Source organism: Arvicola amphibius, chromosome 4 (genome assembly GCF_903992535.2).
Source record: "Arvicola amphibius chromosome 4, mArvAmp1.2, whole genome shotgun sequence".
Classification (NCBI taxonomy): domain Eukaryota; kingdom Metazoa; phylum Chordata; class Mammalia; order Rodentia; family Cricetidae; genus Arvicola; species Arvicola amphibius.
The window spans coordinates 98978509-99004382 of NC_052050.1; the positions used below are offsets into that span (position 1 = coordinate 98978509).

General features: G+C 45.1%; 1 protein-coding gene across 7 annotated transcripts in view; it reads left to right on the forward strand.

Annotated features, from left to right (window-relative positions):
• Clec16a (C-type lectin domain containing 16A) overlaps window positions 1-25874 on the forward strand; it is a 224081-nt gene that overhangs the window by 59217 nt on the left and 138990 nt on the right. For 5 of the 7 annotated variants that reach the window (XM_038325851.2, XM_038325854.2, XM_038325852.2 and 2 more), the window contains exons 10-12: window positions 858-1089; window positions 16736-16868; window positions 21309-21409. In XM_038325851.2, coding sequence (XP_038181779.1) covers window positions 858-1089; window positions 16736-16868; window positions 21309-21409 — 466 coding nt within the window. The remainder of the gene's footprint in view (window positions 1-857; window positions 1090-16735; window positions 16869-21308; window positions 21410-25874) is intronic. The other 2 variants (XM_038325853.2, XM_038325856.2) reach the window with 1 other exon arrangement.

A 25874-nucleotide genomic window follows, 5' to 3' on the forward strand; every position in this document is an offset into this window, starting at 1 on the left:
CTCTCTGAACGTGGCTGACAAGGAGGGCTGACTGAGAAGCCAAGGACAATGGTACTGGGTTTTGATTCTACTGCATGTACTGGCTTTGTGGTTACCTAGTCTGTTTGGATCCTCACCTTCCTAGACCTGGATGGAGGGGGGAGGACCTTGGACTTCCCACAGGGCAGGGAACCCTGACTGCTCTTTGGACTGGAGGGGAAGGGGGAGGGGGAATGGAGGAGAGGAGGAAATGAGAGGAGGGGAGGAGGTGAAAATTTGTAATAACAACAACAACAACAATAATAATAATAATAATAATAAACCAAAAAAGAAAAAAAGATGGCGTACAGAGCACACCAGAATATTTGCTGGGTGGACAATTGATGCTTGGGGTGTGGAGAACTGGCATGGTAAAAGGCAACACTTCTTGTGCACATGTGTACATGCACATTCTGAAATACACTGAGGAGGGGCCTAGGGAGTCACACATACCAGGCAAGCACTCTACCACTGAGCTACATTCTAGGCCTTCCTTTTTTCTTGAAATAGGGTCTCACTGAGTTGCCCGGTTTGTTCTGGAACTCAAGTTCTTGGAACTTTGTAGCCCAAGCAGGCCTTGAACTTGAGACCATCCTATCTCAACCTCTTAAGTAGCCTGGATTGTGAGCCTTCACCACCAGGCCTGGAATAGCAAGCCATAAATGGTATCTGGCATTTTAGCTACTTCATAATGAAGGGAGAATGTTGGTAAAAGTCCTGCCACCAGCTCAGAAGTAGTGGTGACTGTTTTGGATGTAACTTGCTGAGGCAGGGCCTCTAGCAACTGTGAACACCCATTGATATTCTAGCATCCCAACTCATGTGTTGTATTCACCCAGGCCAAGCCCAGCATCCGGTGCTTCATTAAGCCCACTGAGACACTTGAGCGGTCCCTTGAGATGAACAAACACAAGGGCAAGAAGCGGATGCAAAAGAGACCCAACTACAAAAACGTTGGGGAGGAGGAGGACGAGGAGAGAGGGCCTGCTGAAGATGCCCAGGAAGACGCTGAGAAGGCTAAAGGTACAGAGGGTGGTTCAAAAAGCATGAAGACAAGTGGGGAGCGTGAAGGTGAGTGTACCCGGGAACGGCCCTTTCACCCATGCCAGCCCCTGCAGTCAGCGAGGCTTCTATGTCCTCTGTCTTCCTCCTGCTCCTCATGTGTTCCCTGGGTGTTTCTGCTCTTCTCAGCACCCACCAGTGTACCTCATTCTGGACAGCCTGGCCATTCAGAGGCAACTGTGGGCTGTGCTGCAGCAGATCTAGTGCAAGGCCCACCCTGTGTGACCTGGAGCAAGGTTTCCTATCTGTAAAAGGATAGTCACACATGGCCACCTTATTGTCCATTACCAGAGTTAAATTACACAGTGCATTTGGCCACCTCAAAGCAGCACCAGACCCTAGGAAACGCTCTGGAGGTACTTGTTGTTGCTACTGCTGCCGTTATTGTTGCCGTCTTCATTTACCATTATGGCTGCTGTTCTTACTCCTGCTAACTTGGGAATATTACTTGTGTCCAGTGCACTATGGAAGGAGAGGAAGCCCAGGTTTGGTAAGATGATATGTCTTTAATAGCTGATGGATCTTCGGAGTCACATGATTAAATACAGCATCCAGATTCTCCAACAGGTTTTACAAGTCCCGTCTGTTCAGAGTGAGGCACAGTTGTGTGGTATATACCCTTGGTGAACAGAAACCTGTCTTCTACTCTTGTCCTGGCAGGACTAATCCACCTTCCTCTCTTCCCGTCTCTTATGTAGGTGCTAAAACCCTCTGAAACTGGAGAACATTTGGTCTGGAATTCAAAATACTTGAATATAGCCTGTTGTTTGTATCATAGACCAGGCTCACAGCCACTCATATGGAACCTCCAGGCAGAGCTCTTGGGTGTTGGTGTTAATGGGACTGTGCTTGGTGGTGGTTGAGTCAGAGTTCTACTGGCTGGAGTGAAGAAGATCCCATACCTTTTGGGACAAAAGCAACCTACAACCTCTATGAAGCATCCCAGCTGAGAGCTATGAGACTGGGGGAACATTGTGCTCATCAGCCTTCTGAACCCTGGGGCTAGCAGTGGTGACTCTACATCCCACAGTCTTAAGTGACTGACAGAGTCATGCAGAGCTTTGCGCCAATTAATACCTTTAGTTTCCCTTATTGTGATGACCCTTCAGAACCTATACTTTCGTTGCTACTTCTTAAGTGTAATTTTGCTACTGTTATGAATGTAATATGAATATCTGATATGCAGCCCCTGTGAAAGGGTCATTTGACCCCCATACAAAGGATCACAAACCACAGGTTGAGAACTGCTGGACTAGAGGTTTGTTTGTTTTTGAGAGCTGTGTGCAAGTCTACAGCCAGTGCATACTCTCTCATCCCAGCCTGTTGGCTCTTGTAATGATTATCATGGCAACTGTCAGTGAATGCCACAATCACACATCAGTGAGTCTAGCCAAAATGTCCCTTGATGGCCCAGACTTCCTAAGGCCAAGGTCTCTGGCTGCTTTTATTTATGTGTTTTGTTCTTTTTGGTTTACTTGGTACATTTGGTTCATTTGGGTCCTAAAACCCTTTGCTTCTAAGTATCACTTTGGTGGGATGGTTGAGGGACAAACACAGACTAAGTCATACTCACTTGCACTTGCTTATTTTAGGTTATGTTAGGGAGTTCACTAGATGGGAAGAAACTTATCAGCTAGCCCAGGTCTAGCCAAGGTACAGTGGCATAGGGTGGGATGGGTAGATGGATGTCTGTATCTTGTTTTACACACTGTGTTCTTGTCAATTTCATCTTGGAAAGATGCTCCTGCTTTTGTTCCAGATCTTGTAAGGGATGCTCTTCAGCCAGCCAAGACTATGACTAACAGTAGTATGGTTAGGTCAGGCTTGTCCCCAGACCCTAATTGTCTGCCAGATGGCCCAGTCCCGGTACAGTGGCTGTAGGCCGCTGGTTGAGGCTGCTACATCCTTTAGGCTGCTGGACTTGGAGTGTTTGTCTGGTGCTGTGTCCTTCCCCTGCACCAGGGAAGACACTTTTACCAGCCTTCCAGAGTGGGTTCCTCAGGCTGCCCAGCCAGATTGTGCCAAATAGGGCCCCAGGATTCCCCAGAGACCAGCTGAAGCAGCTGACATAGACCTCATAGCTCAGCCAAGCATGGCTCCCAGTGACCCCATGACCATTTTATTGCCCTTGTGATTTCTCAGACACACTAATCATTCTAAAGCATGATGGACTATCATTTCCCACTCAGTTCACCATAAATATATAAAGTGTCCACAGGCCTGGCCACTGTACTGATATTCTGAAGCTTTCCAAAGGATATACCTGATCTTTTAGTCTTAGGTTTGAAGGTGCTATTTATTAAGGAATGTTTCTCTTTAATCTGCATCTATGTTTGGACAAAAACTGCAGCTGTTAAAATCCTGTCCATTGGAAAGGTGTCAGTTTCCTTCATTCTTAGTGCAAACCAGATGTTCATTCATATAGAGTTATGCAGGGACCCATCACCAGGCCTGGCTCATATGTCTCCAGTGGCTCTGTCCTAAGTTCTGAGTATGTGTATCAGCAGTAGGGATGCGAGTGCTGGGTGCTGTGTTACAGCTTTTCCCCTTCTCCCTTCTGTGCCGAGATGGCTAGGGCACTTGCCTCTTCCTCGTGTTACTTCTCCTGTAGCGCCTTTCACTGGGCCTACATCTAGAAGCTGATCAACAGTGTGGTTGTGACAGACAGGTGTTGGTACTTACCACCGCCCCCATGTCTGCTGCCGCTGTTCTGGTGTCCAAGTCTCTATATAGAAGGTAGGGTAAAGCAGAAGAGTAAAAAGGGTATCTCACAAGTCACAGTTTGTCATAGCTTGATTTGAATGTGGTATCAATGGTTATTTTTTTTATAAAGTAGCACCCAGAATTCACACTTCCTCTGCACTTAAACCCAGACGATGAAGGTGTGTGAAATGAATGTGTGCTTCTGACCCATCCTCCCCCACCCCCAGTGCACAAAGAAACTGCCATCCCTTAGTTCTCAAGTCCTGGGTCACTTGTTCTAAGGCCATGAGAGTACAACTACCCCCTTCAGTTTCTGCAGATATGGGCTGTTAAAGAAAGATAAAGGATGGCATCATCCCTTAGCTGAAGAAGCTTTGCCAGAGAAATCAGACTGCCTCAGCACATGGTTGTTTTTTAAATGGCCCTTCATTTGGAAGGGACAGCCATTTGTTTTTGGACTTGCTTGGAGCAGTAACTTAATAATGAGACCTGCCAGAGAGATGGAGTCCCTCTACCTCCTCCTGGGAACAGTAGGGCTGAGCTGCTGGGTATGCCTATGGAACAAGTAAGAATTGGTTGGGTGTCCTAACCTTTCCAGCTCTCTTCCTGGAATCTTACAACAGGCAAGGCTGATGGCACTGCCTAGTCAATTGGGATTGAGGGGTCCCCAGGGTTTTGATCCTCAGCTTTGCCCTTTTTAAAAGTCCCTTCTGGAATGAAATGGAACCCAGCCTCATTCTTGACTTACCTTTGGGATACTGAAGTCTGCCCTTGAGCAGCTTTGTAATTTTGGGTAAGTTGACTCTGGACTACACACGTGCACCTGTGCATGGGCCTTCCTGACGCTCAGCCCGAGGCTGCTAGGGTGAGAGCTCCCGTGCTGCAGCATTTTACTCGGGGCAGAGGCATAGAGGAAAGCCTGGGTACACTCTGGGCCACACTTTCCACAGTTTCTCCAGGCCTTTCTTCTTTCCTTCCTTCCTCTGTCCCTATATGTTTGTGCTCATGTTTCTGCGTGGAGATCTTTGGTGTCTGTCCTTATCTTCCACCTTGTGAGACAGGCTTTTGTGTTTTGCTGCTGTATACTCCAGGCAAGCTGGCTGTCTAGAGAGTCTTTTGTCTGCCTCTTATTTCATGATGGGAGCATAAGCATTATAGACACATGCTACTGAGTATGGCTTTCCATGCACTTTGAAGGGTAAAGTCAGCAGTGCTAAGGGGGCCCATCTTGTGTCTTCATCACTATCTCCAGTATTCTTTGAATCTTGCAAAACTGAAGGATTCGAACTCGGGTCCTCTCACTTGCACAACAGGTGCTTTACCCACCGAGCTATCTTCCCAGCCCTGCAGGCTCATTTCTTTAGGAGTGAGTAAGATGACTGAGCATAGATGAGAGTGTAAGTGTGGGGCTAATGGGAGAGAAAGAGATTTGGTAGGCCCTGGTTCTGGATGGGGAGATTCTGATTGTTCCTTTCCTGCAGTCTTAACAGGAGAGTTGAGGTTTGTTAAGGCAGACCCTCTGAACAACCCAGATGACCACTCTGTTGAGGAGCAGTACTAAAAAGCAACCAGCAAAGGAGGGGTACACACGCCTGCCTGCCTGTTCCTGCCATTGCCATGACCAATTTCACATTGAAACACTGCTCCAGAGTCAGCCAATCACAGCCCTCTGTGGTTACCTAGGTAACCAGGAGCGTGTCTTTCCCCTTCCCATGACCTTCCTGTGAAGACCTTCCTCCTTCCCCCTCCATTGTCTATCTTTCTGTGGTTTCTGGAATACAAAATCAGACTGAAGAAATCCTTGGATTGTGAAGTCAAAAACTACTGCAAGGGCTGGAGAGATGGCTCAGAGGTTAAGAGCATTGCCTGCTCTTCCAAAGGTCCTGAGTTCAATTCCCAGCAACCACATGGTGGCTCACAACCATCTGTAATGGGGTCTGGTGCCCTCCTCTGGCCTGGAGGCATACACACAGACAGAATATAGTATATGTAATAAATGAATGAATGAATGAATGAATAAATAAATAAATAAATAAATATTTAAAAAAAAAACTACTGCAATATGCACCTGCCATTTCTCCAAAGAGCACCTCCTCTACCAAATATTAATCAGATTGGGGTGTACATCATCCTAGGCGAGTCAGGGAATTACTGCTGTTGAAAAAAATCAGTGTGTCAGAGGCTGGGGGAGCTCCAGGATGCAGCCAGAGTTGTTGTATCAAGAGAGCAATGTCTTTGTGCCCTGACCCCACGGCTTCCCCAGGGTGGTTGTCTGCATGGCACCTGGGAGATAAAGCTATCCCTGCCCGTTTTGGGTTCCTGTCTGTCTGTCTTTTCTCTTCCTACTTCGTCCTTCTCCTCCTCTTTCTCCTCTTCTTCTGTTTCTTTTTTATTGTGACAAAATAGTGGAAATTGAAACTTATTATCTTCACCACTTGAAGTGTACAAGTTAGCAGTGCTAAGGGGGCTCATCTTGTGTATCCATCACTGTCATCTACTCTTTGTGTCCTGAAAAACAGAGACTCTACCCCACTAAACAACTTCTTGTTCTCCTTGCCTCCCCCCATGGCAAGCCACCATTGTTGCCTGTCTTCATGGACTTGACTACTCTCCAATCGGAACACATAATAGAATCCTACAGGGCTAAGGAGATGCCCAGTTGGTGACACACTTTCTGAGCTTAACCTCCAGAACCCCTGCATTTTATTTTATTCTATTCCATTTCATTTTATTTATTTTAGAAAATGGCACGCTTATAACTCCAGCATGAAGGAGTTGGAGACAGGCTGGCTCACTGGCCAGCCCACCCAGCATACAAAAAAAAAAAAAAAAAAAAAAAAAAGGACAGCCAGGCGATGGTGGCTCATACCTATAATCCCAGCACTCAGGAGACAGAGGCAGGCAGATCTCTATGAGTTTTGAGGCCAGCCTAGGGTACAGAGGGAGTTCTAGGACAGCCAGGGCTACAGAGAGAAACACTGTCTTAAAGAAACAAAAATAGTACATTCAAACATTATAAACATATACAAACTTGTTGGAGGAGGCCACTTGTTTGTCCCAGCTGCACAGAACCAAAATAACCACACAGAAACTGTGTTAATTAAATCACTGCTTGGCCCATTAGCTCTAGATTTTTATTGGCTCTTACATCTTAATTTAACCCATTTCTATTAATCTGTATATCACAATGAGGTCATGGCTTACCAGCAAAGTTCCAGCACATCTCCCTCTGGTGGTGGTAGCTCCATGGCGTCTCTCTCTGCATCTGCCTTTCTTCCTCCTAGCATTTAGTTTTGTCTTTCCCACCTACCTAAGTTCTGTCCAGTCAACAGGTCAAGGCAGTTTCTTTATTCATTAATGGTAATCACAGCACACAGAGGGGACTCACACATCACAAACTAAAAAATTTTCAACTACCTTTTCAAAGTCTGGGAAGATTTAATCGTAAATTAAAATAAAAGTAATAAATACCTGAAATGAACATACAAATATAAAGTAAACAATAAATATGGATTCAACCAAAATATCTGACAGAACCACATTATGAAGTTGGAAGGAGACAGGCAAACCCTGTTCAACCCTGTTTAGTTAGGACATTGACTGTGTGTACTCAGCTGTATGCTGGGGTGCTGCTGGGGAACACACTCAGCTGTAAGCTGGGTGCTGCTGGGGAACACACTCAGCTGTGTTCTGGGGTGCTGCTGGGGAACACACTCAGCTGTGAGCTGGGGTGCTGCTGGGGACAGAGTTTGTTGCTTGTAGGCAGGGCAGAAAAGTAACTGTTGGGCTTGTCTCCGCTGGGTTTGTCAGAGCTGCGATAGACTTCATGCATAGCTTCTGCTTCGCAGACTGGAGTAAAGCAGACACCCGTTCTTCAAGATGCTTCTCTTGAGTAGCAGGAATAAGTCACTCCACTTCTCAGAGTTTTAATGTAAAAGTTAAATTTATTTCAGAAATCATTGTATAAAACAGTCATGAAGAAGGTTTTTAAAATGAACTTCTAAAATAAATAATTTGAAAAGTTTTTTTAATAGGAGGATGCTAGCATTGCTATAATGGTCCTATTCTAAAATTAACTCTCTCAGAGTTGTTATTGATACATCTTTGTTTTTAAATTTTATTTTTATTTTTGTGAGCATACCTGTGTTTCTGTGGGGGTTGTACTCAGGAGTACTGGTGTCCGTGGAAGTGAGTAGAGGATCCCCTGGAGCTAGAGTTACAGGTATTTGTGAGCCACCCAATGTCAGTGCTGGAGACTGATCTCGGGCCCTCTCAAAAGCAGTATTACCTTTTAACTTATAAGCCAACTCTCTGTCATTTTTTTAAAGAACAAGTTGAGGATTCTTTTTCAAAATGCTTTGGATAACCAGCTTTTCAGATTTTGAAATAAATACTCCAAATACTGAGAATAATAAATTGGGGATGGGGATGGACCCAATTATAAACATGAAATAAATTTATTTTTCATATATTCCTTATATACAGTCTGAAGATTTTCCCGTTTTATTTGTATAGAGGGGTGGGTGTGGGTAGTGTATGAGGTGCATGTATTTGTAGAGTATGTGTGTAGAGGTCGGACAACCGTGGAGTGGGCTTTTCCTTCTACCTCATTAATGGTTTTTAAGGTTGAACTGCCAGGCTTGTGTGGCAGTAAGGCAGACACCTTTACTGCTCAGTCAGCTCACTATCCCCTGAAGATAATTTCATATCATGCTGTAAATAATGTTCACATCAAACCACTTTTTATGATATGGAATTTCCATTTGCTACATTGCATCAGCTCTCAAAAGGTTCGGATTTGGGAATGGTGTAAATTTTGCATTGTTGGATTAAAGACTGCTAAAGCACATAGAAACTTGACATTTTAATTTTTAAAAATTTCATTAATTGTAGCAAAAACAAACAAACAACAACAAAAAAGAAAAAAACAACCCTGTTTGTTATTAAGAATTCTTGGGCTAAATAATCTTTAGTCCCCCACTGACTTCTAATTTTGTTTAGTTATTTTGTTGAGCATTTGTTTTCTGTGATTTCATTGTGATTCTGGGGTGAGCAAGTGACCACCCTGATGTGCCTCCTTGCCCCGGTGGAGCTGTGGACTCTAAATGTACTTATTTCAATGATATTCACAGTAACATAGAGTTCATTGCAGAGTTCTTCAGCGCCAGTGAGACACGCTCATCCTTTCCCTGGGTGTCTGGTGTGACAGGTCCCTGGGAACGTACTTCTGTTTAGGTTTGCAGGATGCCGTATTGGCAGGCTGGCAAAAGCAGGCACTTCCCATTTTCACCATCCCCTCGTTCAGTGTCTCTTCCTTTGGCTCAGATTCCTTTTTTCTCTTTGCTGCTTTCTTTGGCAGTCACCTTCTCTTAGCATCAGGGATTTCTGAAAATAGTTGCATGCAGATGGACTTTGTCACTCTTCCCTTGTAAGTGGCCAGCTCTCCTTTGTCTTAGTTTTCTAACAAATAAATCTTGTTTGCTGTCCTGGTGCACTTTTATGCAGTCTTTACCCTAAACCCAGACAGATGAACCACCCACGACCCTCCTGGGGCCTTTTCTCTCCTCATAGTAAGCTTAAGCTTTATTGCACTTGGTGTGCCCCAGTCTGTGACCTGTGTTTCACACTCTGGTTACAGCCATGCCAGCACCGTTTCTCCAGGTGGTCTGGAGACCAGCAGTCAAGGTCCCTGCTTATGCCCTCCTTTGTGAGTCTCACAGGGCCCTCCCCGTCAGGGTAGGCTCTGAGATGGCGGCAGTAGCTGTGCAGAGCTAAACTTGTTTGCCAGGTTTCAGGGCCTCTCAGGTGCTTACTGACTGAGTTACCATTTAAAATGCACATTGCTGAATCTCCTCATTCATCATGTATATGTTTACAGAGATTTTGCATTTATACTGGTTTTGAACTTATAGTAGTTTTTCAAATGTTTTATTTAGAAATAATTTCAAATTTAAGAAAGATCATGAAACAAAAATAGTATAAAGAATACTCATTCACCTTTTACCCCATTTCCTAAGTCTTTCCTTTTGAATTTTGTTTTCTCTGTCTCTCTCTGTCCTCCCACCACCACGCACACACACCATGCAGTTGTTGAAGTCATCGAATGACCTTTTCCTCCCAAAGCGTCAGTGTGCATTTGCTAAGAACAAGGGGCTCTTGACCCCATCAGTTCATAGTTCTTTCCCATCTTTCCCACCTGTGTTCCTATTGTCTTTTTTGGTCTAAAAATGTCCTTTATTGCACATGCTTAGTATGTACTTCCTTTTTTTTTTTAAACAAAATTTTTCCAATGTAGCACAGAATGGCTGTAAACTCGGTCTGCCTGCATCAGTCTACCTAGGTTGAATGGTAGAGTCATTGACTGGTTCTAGAGAATGGCCCTCATTGGATCTGTGTCTGATTGAGGGTCTGCCTTCTGGCTGAAATGTGGGTTAGGTGACACTGTGTCCTTTTCAGGATGTCACATTGATTGTCCCTCTAACTTTCCCAAGCAGTATTTATTTTTGATCACTTAAGAACCGGCCACTTCTCCACTGCAGAATTACTCTTTTCAACTTCTACACAGCCCCTGCGAAGACACTTGTGGGTCATGTGCCTCTTCATAATTCCCCTAGATTGGGCATTTATTGGTAAGTCTCGCCTGATCCAGTGTTTATCATGATAATTACAGCAGCCTGGCGTCCATGTTTAACAGTCAGTCCTTGTCATTCCACTGCAGCGAAGTCCCTTCTTCCCAGCCAGTGGCTTATTTCTCAGCAGTATGCATTCACATTTTTTAGTGGTTTATATTCCACTAGTATGTTTATTTACTCTGCTGTTCAAATTGTCCCAGAATTGGTCCTTCCCAATCCTTTCAAGCTGGCTGTGGTGTGTTAATAAGCCCCTGTCATATTGGGGGTCAGTTTCTGACATAAGAAGATACTTTCCCATGGTCATCTCACATCTTTGCCCATGCCAGGGCTTGCTTCTCTGTGGCCAGTGGTTGGCATAACTGAGATCTGGACACTGAGTAGCCCCATTGCTCCTGGGATGACTTTGCTTTTCGGTCCTTCCAGTGGTTAGAGCTAGGACATATGTGCATCATTATTTTTTTTTAATTTTTTGTTTTGGTTTGTTTTTTTGAGGCAGAGTTTCTCTGATTAACAGCTTAGACTATCCTGAAACTCGCTTTGTGGACCAAGCTGGCCCTGAACTCACAAAGATCAGCCTACCTCTGCCTCCTGAGTGCTGGGTTTAAAGGTATATGTGCCACCACTGCCTGGAAATGCATCATTATTTTTTACATGAACACATATACACATACAAATATGCATGTAACAATTGTACTGATTCTCAGGTTGGCCTATCTCTACATTTCTTGGCTTCCCTGTTACATTTTTGTCCACAGTTAAATCTTTGGTCTTCTCTACAACAGTTATTTTCTGAGGCCTGTAATATGCCAAAACAGCTTCAGAATTGCACCAATCAGTTATTTATAATTCTGTAAATAATCAGTGGAGCACTTGCTTGCAGTACTTCCCCATCTACCACCCCACTCCAGTATTTCAGCTGTTTCCCAAACTTGGGTGCATAGTCAACTGTTCATCCCAATGCTACTTGGAGTGACCCACCCCCTTTTCTACCTTCAGGGTAGGCATGGCATTCACTTTAAACAAATTTTGACATTTCTCTTTTTGTTCATTTTAGTGTTCTTGTTGATACAATTTCATATTTTTTTCAATTTAATATGTCTATAAAATGTATCTTGATCATATCCAACCCAGCCCCCCCCACACACACACAAGTTCTTTTTTAAAATAGTGTTTTAACACTGGAAACTGTGCAGAAAGAAGAGTCCTTCACATCCACATGTCCTCTGACCCATCTTATCCTTCATCCTCTTTGCTAAATTATCTTCTCGACCCTTCCTCCATATGTATGTGCGTGTGTGTGTGTGTATGTGTGTGTATTGTAAAAATAAGCAGATTTAGCCAAGTGTGGTGTCACACACCTGCAGTCCCAGTACTGGGGAGACTGAAGTGGGGTGATCTCAGGTTGAGGTCAGTCTAGACTACCTAGTGAAACATTTTTTTAAAAAGGCCATTAGCGTTTGTGTTTCTTTGCCTTTTGCTTATGGGGCAGGGCAGTGTGATGGATACATTTTTGACACTCTTATCTCTTGTTAAGGTTCCAGAGGGATAAAAATCCATTGCTTACCTTCACAGTGAGAAAGTGTCTCAGCAAGCTGCAGGAACAGTTGAAAGTTCACACTTGAGCCCCAAGCAGCAAGTGGAGAGAATGAACTAGGAATGGCAACTGGTTTTTTAAACTTCAAAACCCAGTGACATACTTCCTCCAGTAAAGTCACACTACCTAACTCTGCCCAAACAGTGCCACAGACTGGAGACCAAAGATTCAAATGCCTGAGACTGTGGGAGGTGGGTGGCTGTCACTCACTACCACTACCCCATCCTATATTGTCTCAGTACCTACTAAAATATTCCAGGCTCCAAGGACCTTAACAGGTCAAATGATGACACAACCTTTTTAAAATGAGCCCATTAAGGCTGGGCAGATTCCGCACATAAAGGTGCTTGTTGAGCAAGCCTGAGGACATGAATTAACATACCCAGTTGTCAAACAGAAAGCCAGATGTGCTTCTGTAAATGCCTGAAACTCCACTGCTGTGTAGAACAGGCACAATCAGTATAAGGCATGAGACTGTGTCTCAGAGAAACGAGGGGGAAGTAATAGAGCATGGCACCCATCATCCTCCTGGTTCTACACCTGCTCATAGGCACACCCCCCCACACACACACAATTTAATTTTTTTAAAAAAGAGCTATTGCTTCAACATAAGCCATTCTCACTTAACCAGAAGCCTGACTAGTGGGGCTAGGGGATGTCTCAAAGTATAACTGAGGCTCAGTGGAGCCCTTGAATTGCCATTAGCGTAATCTGTGGTGAACGGAAGCGCCTGAGTCACATAAATACTACTTGGCCTATTGGTAGAAGCTGACTGCCCTGGAATAAGTCTAGCATCAGCAAGGACAGGTCAGAGTGGGACTGGAAAGCAGCTCAGGACCACCGTAGGCATTCTGGTGTGGCATAAAGAGGGGTTCACAGCAAAGACACAGCCTCTTTAGTATCCTCTTAAAGATGGCTATGAAGTCCATTTCAAGGCTGTGACAAACTGAGGAGATTCTCTTCCCCCAAGACCACTCCTGTTCCCATTTCATAGGGGACAGGGAACTGGTGGAGCCCAGGTGAGAACACTATAAAAGTTTTCTGAATAAAGTTGATTACAAAAAGAGGAAGGCCTGTTCTTACTTCCAAAGAACTAATCTATAGTCATCTGGGAAATATTAACCTGAGCAGAACATCTTCCATGGTGGTGCCAAATCAGAGAGAACTCAGCAGAGCTGGGTGAATAGCTGGGAGCACAGGGTGACCCAGCCAGCAACTCATGGCTTCTACTGCCACATTCTCAGGTGGGGACCGGGAACTGTGCTACCTGCTGCTGCATGTTCTGGCTGTACAGAGAGCTGTTGTGTTTCTGGGTTTCTCTTTGCTCAGATTTACTGGCCAGATGGAACAAACAAGCAGATCTCCAGTGTTTTGTTTTGTTTTTGAAGTCCTAGAATTCTAGGAAGGGACCCCTGGAGTACCTGAGTGACCCCATGGGCAGACAGTTGATATTTACCCACTTTTACCTGGAACAGCCCTGTGCTCACCTAGCCTCTATGTGGGCATGGCCTGGGAAAGTCCCTTCAGATTCATCTTGATGGCTGAAGATGTGGCTCAGTAGCAGAGTGTTTGCCTAACATGTACAAGGTCCTGGGTTGTATCCCCAGTATTCCCAAAAGCAAAAAGTTATTGAGTAACTTGGAAAATTGCTGACAAGCAGTGAACTAGACTGTCTTGAACTCTTCTCTTGCTCCAGAATCCTGGTGGTGTCCAGGAACGTGCAAAGTCTGGAAAGGGGACTACTGTGATATGCTGGCTTGTCCTTCACACTCAGCACTAGAACTTGGCTCTGTGGACTTGAGGAATCCTGGGAGCAGTGTTCCCACCATGTCAGCCAAGCAGGGTGGAGCTCTGCCAGGGCAAGTGAGCTCACAGCATGCACGAGTTGGGTGTGGGATCACCAGGCAGAAGTTAGAGGCCAGAGCCAAGAAGAGGCCAGTGCCATTGCTTGGGAGACTTCCAATGTCTTAGTGACATTCTTTATCAGTAAACACAAACAGATACAAACAAACTAGAAGCCTGCATCTGCCAGGAACAAACACATTTATTATAAATAATAGATATTCACATCACCATGTTATATACAATATAAAGCAAACAAAATAGATACTTAAGGGTAGGAAAAAGACCTCCACAGCAAATCACCTTGCACCTCGCTCTGGAGAAACCTGAAATGATGACTAGGAAGAAGCTGGGGGCTGCAGGAAACTGGAAGAACAACTAGGAAAGGAGGAGATGGCACCTAATACAGGGTAGGTGCCATCTCCCTGCTCAGCCATGACCGAGTACTGTCCGTTCTGTTGTCCACTCAGTAGGTTTCTGTAAACTCCCACTTCTTTGTTTCTTAAACTTAGCCTCACTGCACAAAAGAATAGGCTTTTTATGTGACTAGAATTGTCTCCCAACATCTATAAGATGCGTACAAAACAATCCAGAGAGAATGCTTGTCCACATACCCCCTGAAGATTACTTGTTGGTCCCTTCTTGTGTGATGGGGACCCCTTGTGGGAAACTCTCATCTAGCATCTGGCTTCAGATTAGATTCCTCCAGAGTGAGCCTCCAGAGGGAACTTGTGGGGCTGGGTACACTAAGAGAGCACATGTGTGTGATGGGGGCGGGCAAGTCAGACATCTCCGCACGAGAGAACTTTGTGAGCAACAGTTCTACATGCCACAGCTGCTACAACCCATTGCTGCTCCTGCCTACACCAAAGCTTCCCATGTTATAATGGATGCAGGCAGTGATCCATTCACATATCCAAGAGATCCACCCTATGCTGGGGAGCCCATGGCCGAGTAGAGGATGGCCAGGACTAAACAAGTAAAGCAAAGGGGACGTCCTTGCATGTGATTAGAGATGCTGTCAGGAGAAACAGAAAAAAAGTCAGGGGCAAAAAGGACACGTTTTTTTGAGAAGAATTCCAGATAATTATGCAAATAGGGTTGAGAGGTGTGGCTCAATATCTAAGACAGTGGTTCTCAACCTTCTTAATGTTGCGACCCTTCAGTACAGTTCCTCATGTTGTAGTGGCCCCAACCATAACATGTAAATCTCTGTGTTTTCCTGTGGTCTAAGGTGACCCCTGTGAAAGAACCATTCAACTCCCAAAGGGTCGCGATCCACAGGTTGAGAACCACTGGTCTAAGGGCTTTGCTAGCATGCCCAAAACCTCAGATATGCCCAAGGCCCCTGCACTGCTAACAGTAACAGCAACAACAGTACTTTATGTGGGGACTTCATCCCACAGAATGTTAACTGACCCACTTCTTTTTCTTAAACTTAACCTCATTGCACAAAAGAATAGGCCAGTTTACATGGTATAGAAGAAGGAGAATAACTTGACCATAAAGAAGCCTAGTACTAGCATGGCCAGTACAGGACTGACACCCAGTCTTCAGATTATGTTGCCAGTGTGTGTGCAGGCTATGATGTCACAAGAATACTTTCCATTGTGGTCTTCCTCAGTAAAACCCATAGCCCCAGCCTAATGGTTGGGGGAGAAAATCTGACAAACTCCAATTCTGGAATTTGCAAAATTTCTGGCCAGGACACCATACACTGTCAGGCTCATCAAAAACGAGGAAAGTCTGAAAAACTCTGATGGCCCAGCAGAGCCTAAGCACAGTGACTGGATCTAATGAGATCATAGAACAAAAAGGACATTGGGGAAGGGAGTGAAATCTGAACAAGTTCACAGTGTAACCAGTACTGGCTTAAAAAGAACTAAGGAAAAGAACAGGCGAGGAGAGTGACCATAGCATCTCCAAGGGTGACCCTTGAGATGAGCACTGGAAGATGTTACTGAGTAACACCCATGTCTGAGAAATGTGGGTCATTTGAGAGCCAGCCATCAATAAGCCTAATATGGCCAGAGTGGGGAGCCAGCATAGCAGAGAAGGCCAGGGGGTGAGATCAGAGGTGGACAGGGCCAGGCATAGGGGGTGTCAGGCCATGGTCTGCACCCTTTGGGTTTCATCCTGAGTGTCAGGAGAAGGCATTGGGAGCTTACGTCCACTTAATATCGCTTGGTTTGTGTGGGAACTAAATGAGGATGATAGAGGAAGCGGAGGCCAGCTGAGAGATCCGCATGTGCCAGTGGAGACCCCAGGACAGGGCACCAGCGGGATGAGAAAGTCCTTACTGCGTGACAAGGGCAAAGCATCGCTCTTGACTTCCAGGTTTTTCTTCTGTTCAGTGGTCCTTAATATTTGGGGAAATAAAAATGTATACTGCAATTTAAGTAGGTTGCTATAAGTTGCTCTCCCAGAGTTGGGAAAACCAAAATGAGTCCTAACTTGCCTCTGCCTTCCAGAGGTTGTAACTGGAAAGGGGACACATGGCCTCTGTCCTGTGAGAACTGTTTCTGGAGTGTAAAGTGTAAGGACTCACTAGCCACATGTTCTGTCTTCTCAGCTGCTGCCCACCCTTTGGAAAGGAAATGTGGTAACAGTCAGCATCAAGTGTCTTTTTAAATCAGGAAATAAAACAAATAACTTCCTTGTATGTTTGTCCGAGTCAGGGCTGGTGTCTTGGTTTCACTCAGATGGACGGAGAGGCCTGGCCTAGACAGTTTCTGCTCGCATGTTGCGGGTGTCACTTCCACTGTTGAGACTTGCTCTGCATGTGTGGGGTGCTTTACACGTGCTTGCTCTAGACCTTGAGGAGGCTTCTGAGCTTCTGTTATTGATGCCAGCTGAGCTCACCTGACTCCATGTTTGCTTCCAGAGATTGAGATGGTGATCATGGAGCGCAGCAAGCTGTCAGAGCTGGCCACTGCTGGGGCCTCAGTGCGGGAGCAGAACACCACGGACGAGGAAAAGAGTGCTGCCACAGGCTCAGAGAGCATGCAGTGGAGCAGGTAGGCAGCAGGGTACTTTTGGGAGGTACTGGACAGCCAGTCAGCCTTGGAAGAGGTTACTGCCCCACTAGATGGCTGCTCTGATCCCTTGTTCCCTCTGCTCCAGCCTCTGGCCACCCAGAGGCATGAGAAGAGAGCTGACCCTTGACACATGCTTACACCCTCATCCTTTGGAAGGGTGGCCAGGCCAGGACACCACCACTGGGACACTTGGCAGCTAGGCTGGATCTAAAGGATAGAGACCATTCCCAGGAGGACCCTCTTGAGAGCCAGGCATAAAGTTCCCATCTCAGTCCCTGATTGCTATGCTTCTCTACATCTCTGAGACCTTTGGCACATAATGCAGTCTACTGCTGCCACCTGTCATGGTCCAGTACCGTGACACTCACCTCAGGGGTGGCTTGTGGAACGAATCTCGAATCTTGCTCTGCTTATTTTCTGCAGTCTTTCTCAGGCTCATCAACTATAGCACAGGGCTGCTCCCACAGCCTGCAGTGAGTTGCTGGAGAGCATCTTCATTTTAGGGTTGTTTACTCACCTATTAGGCAGCCACACTACACAGGCCTCAGCAGCAGTTTAGTGTGTTAGTTAGTGTTAATGCAGGTAACACTGATGTGGGGTTTTGGTCTCCCTGGGGCAAACTGACTTCTTGAAACCTCAAGATGTGGCCAAGAATGTACTCCTTCCACATGCACACCTCATTTGTTAACCTAGTTTAAAGCATTGAAGCACACTTATTTTCAGTTTTTTCTCTGTATCTTGTTGGTTGGTGGGTGTGTGGGTGGTGCTGACGATGGAGGTCAAGCCCTCCATCAAGTAGGTCAGTATCGTGCAGAGCCATGTTCATTACCAGTTCTTATTTTCTTTGTTTGCGCAGTGTTAGGCTAACAGACAGGGTTAATTTGTAGCAGATGAATAAGAGAACAGTTTTTGATTTCATTAACTGAAAAACATTGACTAACACAGTATTGGTTATCAGTTGTAACCTGTAAAGCCTTTCACAATTTTGCTTAACAAGATGTAACCCCTGAGCTCTGAAAATGAAGGACGTCATTCTATGTCTTCTAAACATAGAAGAGACAGGTTAGAAGCATGGCCTAGCATTAGTTAGAATTGGAAAAACCACAAATGACAAACAGTAGATAATGCTTAAGCAAATGAGATCTGTGTGCTTACAGAATATTAGCTGCTCATTTCCCTGTGACCCTGTGTAATGTGCAGGTTTTTAGGATCCATGGGTGGAAGCATAATCCTGAAACAGTGACACTAGAGCTTTGTGAAAGGGAGAGGGAAACCAGGGTGTTATGTGTAATTATTGGGCTTGACGACTTCTTTCCTGCATTTTAGGGAATAGAGGGGTTTTCTTAGAGTTGATTGGGTTCTTTTTAACCTTAGATGACTAACTGGTTGCTGTGACCACATCACTTTCTGCTTAGCAGAAGCTGACTTGAGTGCCTGGAGGTGAGCTGCCTACAGGCCTGAACCAAGTTCTCTGTGTGTCCCTGAGACTGAGACGGCATTCCTAGCACCCACCTCCTAGCAGTGAGGCTGGGAGCAAGTGAAGGAGGATGGCCATTTGTTCCCCAAAGCATCAGTTCAATCTTGACATCTATTCCACCACAGAGAGATCTGTAGCTACTGTGAATTTCCTTGTATAGTGTCCTGCCTGCACTCAGGAGCAAGTTAGACGCTCCCACCCCCACCCCCGCCAAAAGCAAGCAAACAAAAACAAAAGCTGTTTTTGTTTTGTTTTGAGACAGTCTTAGTAAATTGTTCTTCCTGGCTGGCCTGAAACCCACAGAACTCCTCCACCTGCTCCTGCCTCCTGAGTGCTGGGATTAAAGGTGTGTGTACCACAGGCCCAGCTCAGCAACCTTTGAGGATATGTACATCATGATGCACATTCTAAAAAATGTGAAAACTCTAGAAGTGCAAAGAAGAAATGAGAGTCGGTGATCCCAGCTGTTCCTGTTTTGATTATTTTTTATCAACTTTTTCAGGACCACTTTTCTGGGCATTTTCCCTTCTCTAGCTCACGCCTGTCATGTTTTATTTCTCCTTTTGCTGTCCAATATCAAACCCCACTATCTTTGTCACATCATTACCTTTAGTAAACACATGCTTAGTAGCTTCATAATACTCCATCTCGTACCTAAAAGACAGCACACCCACCCAGCCCTTGGAGCTTGGTTATTTGTATTATTCCCAAGTGTAAAGACAATCCAAATTGTGAGCAGCTGGTTTACAAGAAATGTATTATAATTTATACTGCTCTCAACTTTGGCAGAGTTATTGCTAGAAAACTCACAAAACCCAAATCTCCACACAGTAGATTTGTGGACAGGTCTGAATGGAGGAGCCCCATCCTGGGCTCTGGAAAATAGAGACTGAATGTCAATGTTCACTTTAAGGTTTTTCCTTATAATTTTTTCATTTAAATTTATTTATTTTTAATTAAAAATTTCCACCTCTTCCCATTTCCCTCCCCCTCCCTCTCCAGTCCGAAAAGCAGTCAAGGTTCCCTGCCCTGTGAGAAGTCCAGGGTCCTCCCCACTCCATCCAGGTCCAGGAAGGTGAGCATCCAAACAGACTAGGCTCCCACAAAGCCAGTACATGCAATAGGATCAAAACCCAGTGCCATTGTCCTTGGCTTCTCAGTCAGTCCTCCTTGTCTGCCACGTTCAGAGTCCCATTTGATCACATGCTATATCAGTCCCAGTTTAGGTGGCCTTGGTGAGCTCCCATTAGATCAGCCCCACTATCTCAGTGGGTGGGCACATCCCTCGTGGTCCTGACTTCCTTGCTCATGTTCTCCCTCCTTCTGCTCCTCATTTGGACCTTGGGAGCTCAGTCCAGTGCTCCAATGTGGGTCTCTGTCTCTAGCTTCATCCATCGCCAGATGAAGGTTCTATGGTGATATGCAAGATATTCATCAGTATGGCTAGGATAGGGCCATTTCAGGCTCCCTCTCCTCAGCTGCCCAAGAATCTAGCTGGGGACGTCTCCATGGACACCTGGGAGCACCTCTAGAGTCAAGACTCTTGGCAACCCTCAAATGGCTCCCTTAATTAAGATATATATTTCTCTGCTCCCATATCCCCCCTTCCTCCATCTCAACTGTCCCATTTCTCCCAAGCTCTCTCCATCCTCCCCTTCTCACTTTTTTTTCCCCATCTCCCCTAACCCTTATAATTTTTGTGTGTCATGTGTTTATTTGAAACACGACAAATACATTTTTACTAGTTCTTTATTTTCATTTTTCAGCTTAATATTTTGTGTTGATACATCAGGATTTGAGGGCTTAAGATGAGGAGCTAGGAGTATAACTCTAGTGGAGCACTTGCCCAGCATGCTCAAGGTCCTCCACTCTATCTCCGCACTGTCCCATCAAAGGCCTACAGTGTTCAAAATGGTGTGGAAGATTCTGCAGTGAATGATCTGCTTTGAGCAGCCATATTTTCACCCTCATAAGTAGTCCATGCGAATATCCATGTGACTTCTGGGCGTTAAATATGTCCTTGTTCACTCTGGAGTACTTGGCATTCTTGATCTCAGCCTGGTATTGAGTGGGGCAACCTCAGATGGTATCAGAGTCTCCTGCCCCAGACCTGCCCTGTGTTCATTCTGTTGTCTGTTACTGAAGAGTCTTGCTAGGCTTGACACTACACTAAGAAGGACAGCCTTTGGCATGTGCATTTTCCAGGTTATGGCAGCTCTTCATATCTTATTCACAGAGCACAGGAGGTGAGAGACCTCACTATCAATTCTTCTAGTCAAGGAATATTAGCCCAAGAAATTGCTGAATCAGGACACTCTCAAAATGAAATCATGGAGAAGTGTCCTTGAAATATTAAATATAACAATCAAATGCAGTGCATGACCCTATGCCGAGACCCTCCAGTGAGCCTCTGGCTGGAATGCTTCTGTGTGGTTGAGGAGGTGGGACAATTACGGCACTCAACAGAGGGTTTTTAGCAGGTAGAAGCCAGATCAGCATCTGAACCCAGGCAGTCTGACTCCATAAATGTACCTTTAAACTTACTCATGTGCCCGGCCAAGTGATATTGGTCCCTTATAGTATCTCGTTTTCTTCTTTATTCTCTCCGTCTTTCCTTTAAAGTGATGATGGTGCCTGTGCTGTCTCTGCCAGCTGGCAAGGGAGTGCAGAAGGGCTGGCACTTGTACCTAGCGGCTCCAGCATCTGAGACACCCAGTGAGTGATGTCAAATGACTAAAAGGTCGCTTTCCAAGGTCAGAGCCCATCTCTCATTTGTACGGTTGTGTTCCCAGCGCCCGATTCTGCACCAGGCACATACTGTGTTCACCACAAGTGGCCTTAGAGTCCAGACCTACAAGAAACAAAACCAGCTGTTGCTGTCAGGTGAGAGAGGGAAAATGTACACTGCGTCCAGAGGATTATAGACCTCTCCTCTTTTCCAGGCCCTTCCTGGATATGGTATACCATGCCCTGGACAGCCCTGATGATGATTACCATGCCCTCTTTGTGCTCTGCCTCCTATACGCCATGTCTCATAACAAAGGTAGGCATGCTCCTCATCATCTTCAATGTCTGACACAGTGCTCCACTGTTGACTGGTACAGGGGGAGGAGGGGAGGAAGGAGGGAGGGAGGGTACTTTGGGAAGGAGTTTCCTTTTTGGCCTCTGAAGTGACTACTACAATGCTCTTCTTCAGCCACATTACAATTTCTCAGGTGTTTTTCTGCAGACTGAAGCCACAGGCATTGGTGACTCAGGCATGGTGGTGGGAAATTCAAGTGTGACTGTCTAAACCAGTGAGGCTAGCTTCCCACTGTGGCTTTCTACAGACCCCTCTCTGCTTTACAACTAACCTGACCAATGACCACTTTGACATCAGAGCAAAACCAGTCGAATTGGAACCTTGGTTTTGCTATTTATAATACATGATGTTCTTACCGTGGGCTCAGTGCTAAAATAGACTTAGGTGGAAGCGTAGGTTTCCTTTCTAAAGAGAGGTGGTTCTCCAGCTTCCCTTGCTCAGGCTGTGTGGCCAGGCCCCAGTTCCAACAGAACTGACAGTTGACTGGCATACACCAGTTCCTCCCTCAGTGCCCAGTGCTGGGAAAAGCTTCTGCTGTTGGCCCACCTGGCTCCCCACACTCGAGTTTGGAGACTTTTCTCAAGAATATTCACAAGAACTGGAGCTGGCATAGATTGACACATGGTGTCAAGTGACATTGCAGGAGGTTTATATTCAGCTTGTTGGGAGTAGATGTTTACTAAGTGCTGTTTGCTAAGACAGCCTATGGCTAGAGTCATCAAAGCAGAGCTAAATCTCAGTTATTCTTAAATTATTCTTAAACATTAGTCATGCAAATTAAGTCAGTTTGCAGCACAAAAATATGTAGTGGAAAATGCCTCCCCTCTGCTTTGTCCCCAGCCTTCTTCTTCAAGACAGCTCTGCATCAGTTTCTCACATGCCCTCTAAGGAAACTGTTAAGAAGAAAACCAGCTGCACCCGTAGCCATCAGTGGGTGTCCATGTGGCTTGCTGCTGGGTCTGCCCTTGTCTTATCATCAAGGGTTGACACAGTGCTTCTCATCTGTGTGGAAATGCCTGCTGCATGTCTGGGCCATAACTGGTTCTGTCTTCTTAGTAACTACAGTAGGCAGCCTCCGGGGTTTCTTCTCTAGAAGGATATTCTCAACAGCTCTGCTCAGTGTAAACCATTCTGCTTAAAATGAAGCTAAATACCTGGTCTCAAGCCACCACCACCTCTTCCTTCTCTTGCTCCCCTTCTTCCTCCTCCTGTGGTTTAGGGTAGAGATGGAACCCAGAACCCCATGTGTACTAGCCCGGTCTTACAACTTGAGACTTTAAAGAGCATGGCAGGCTCCAATTCCTGCTGATCCCCTCCCACACATACAGTCTCCTTCCTTCCCCTACGGGCCCCTCCAACATCACGCTCACTGCCTCTACCCTAGAATTCATTACTGGGAAGTCAGACAACTCCATGACCAATTCTATAGTCAGTTCCTACTGGTGGCATGCTGGATGCCTCAGCCCAGTGTTCCAACACACCTTGCCAGGCTGCATTCATCCCGTAAATATACACTCCCTGCCATTCTGTTTTTGTTAACATTGTCGTCCAGAGTCGCAGCTGCCATGACCATTGATACTTTGCCTCCTTTGTTCCTGACAGTTTCTCATCAACTTGACTGTTCTCCCTTCCTGGCATGTACAGGGCTGGCTCAAGCCTGGCGTGGAGATGGAAACCAAGGCAGGAGTAAAGAGAAAATGAGGGTGGGCCTACTGTCATGGTCATTATCTTAGGTCTGCAATTATCAGCTCCTGCTAGGGTCACAGGTATCGCTGTTTATTGTAGTCCACCCCCCATAGAACCCCTTACAGTGAGACTGCTTTGACTCTCTGTCCTTTGCTATTCAGGAACATTCAATTTCTCCCTTAACTTCTACCCCCCCATACCCGCTCTGTAGACTATCAAGACCACCTTGATTTGGTTTCTAGAACTCCCTTCTCAGACCTTTGGCAGGGGTTGGGAGCAGGGTCACACTCATGTGCAGCAACAGAACTCTGATAGAGGTCATCTTGAGGCACCTCTCATGCTCCTCCCTGAACTCAACCATGTTTCTGTGAATAAGCAATGGAAACTACCTCTCCTCCATGGAGACCAAAAGAAAAAGTCTTTGAGAAGGCTGGGCGGGGGCACCTCACAGGAGCCATGAAGCTGATGGGAAGGACTGGAAAGGACTGTTAGAAACCTTGACAGTAAGTATTGATGAGCCTTCCCTCAAGGGCTCCAATTTTGCCTAGTCAATCAGATGTCTGCAGCTTGATGCTGTGCCTGACTCTGGAATGTAGACTTTTGTTTCCTGCCCACCAGTTCCTAATTAACTGACATGGAGACTAAATATTAATTATAAATGCTTGGCCAATAGCTCAGGCTTATTACTAAGTGGCTATTACAACTTAAATGAACCCATTTCTGTTAAGCTATGTGCTGTCCTGAGGCTCGTGGCATTTACCTCTCCAGTATGTCTTGCTTCCTCTCTGGCTGGTGACCCCTTCTTTTTAGAGTCCTCTGTGTCTAGCTGTCACATCTATACTTCCTGTGTAGATACTGTCCAAGTCAGCTTTTTATTAAACCAATCCAAGTGACAAATTTTCACAGTGTACAAAAGGATTATTCCACAGCAAGTCAGTGTTGGCTGGTCATAGCACATATTGGTCCTAGGGCCCAGCCCTGTGTGTGGGACTCTTCTTTGGAAGCCAGGAGCCACCCTAGTTAGTGCCAACATAACACCTGTTCTCCAGAGAATCTGCACCTTCTTGAACTCACCCATAGTCTTTCGGGCTGTTTTCTCTTTTTCCAATCACCACCTATGGAGGTTCCTCTCAGAAGTCACCTTCTCCAATGTTCAGTACTATAGCTCTGTATTAAAATTTGAAGTCAGGGGTTGTGATGCCTCGAGAAGTTCCTTTATTGAACAGGATTGTTTTGGCTATCCTGGGTTTTTTGCTTTTCCATCTAAGTTGAATATTATTCTTCTGAGGTCTTTGAAGAATTTTGCTAGGATTTTGATGGGCATTGCATTGAATCAGTAGATTACTTTTGGTAAGATTGCCATTTTTTACTATGTTAATTCTACCTAGCCAAGAGCAAGGGAGATCTTTCCATTTTCTGGTGTCTTCTTCAGTTTCTTTCTTCAAAGATTTAAAGTTCTTGTCATACAAGTCTTCCAATTGTTTGGTCAGAGTTACTCCTAGATATTTTATGCTATTTATGGCTATTGTGAAGGGTGTTGTTTCTCTGATTTCTTTTTCAGCCCATTTATCATCTGTGTAAAGGAGGGCTACTGATTTTTTTTTTGAGTTAATCTTGTATCCTGCTACATTACTGATGATGTTTATGAGTTGTAGAAGTTGCTTGGTAGCATTTTTGGGGCCACTTATGTAAACTATCATATCATCAGCAAATGTATTTTTACATCAATGTTCATGAGTAAGATTGCTCTATAATTCTCTTTTTTAATAATATCTTTCTGTGGTTTGGGTATCAGGGTAATTGTAGCCTCATAAAAAGAGTTTAATCCCAGCACTCGGGAGGCAGAGGCAGGCGGATTTCTGTGAGTTCGAGACCAGCCTGGTGTACAAGAGCTAGTTCCAGGACAGGCTCCAAAGCCACAGAGAAACCCTGTCTCGAAAAACCAAAAAAAAAAAAAAAAAAAAAAAAGAGTTTGACAGTGTTCCTTCTGTTTCTCTTGTATGGAACAATTTGAAGAGTATTGGTATTAAAAATCTTGTAGAATTCTATGCTGAAACCATCTGGTGTTGGGCTTTTTTAGTTGGGAGACTTTTTATGACTGTTTCTATTCTTTTTTTTTTTAGCAGTTATAGGTCTGTTTAATTTGCTTATCTGGTTTTGATTTAATTTTGGTAAGTGATATTTATTCAGAAAATTGTCCATTTCCTTTGTTTTCCAATTTTGTGTAGCACAGGTTTTCGAAATATGACCTAAGATTCTCTGGATTTCCTCCATGTCTGTTGTTGTGTCCCCCTTTTCATTTCTGATTTTAGCTCAAGCTCCTTATTAACTAACTCTTACATCTTAAATTATCCCATAATTCTTGTCTGTGTTAGCCATGTGGCTTGGTACCTTTTATCAGTGAGGCACTCTCCTCTTGCTTCCTCTGCAACTGGGTGATGACTGCAGACTCAGCCTTTCCTCTTCCCAGAATTCTTCTATTCTGGTTGCCCTGCCTATACGTCCTGCCTGGCTACTGGCCAGTCAGTGATTTATTAAACCAATACAAGTGACATGTCTTTACATGGTACAAGACCATTGTCCCACAGTATTTTCTTATGGACAGGACAGCTTAGAACAGAGCCAGAAAAGTACCAAGGCTGGCTTTAGCTCTGTAAGGATGAAGCAGACTGCTTCAGGCAAAGGGCCTGCAGTGGGGAAATACATACGTATTCAAGGAATAGGATGGAGGCCTAGCAGT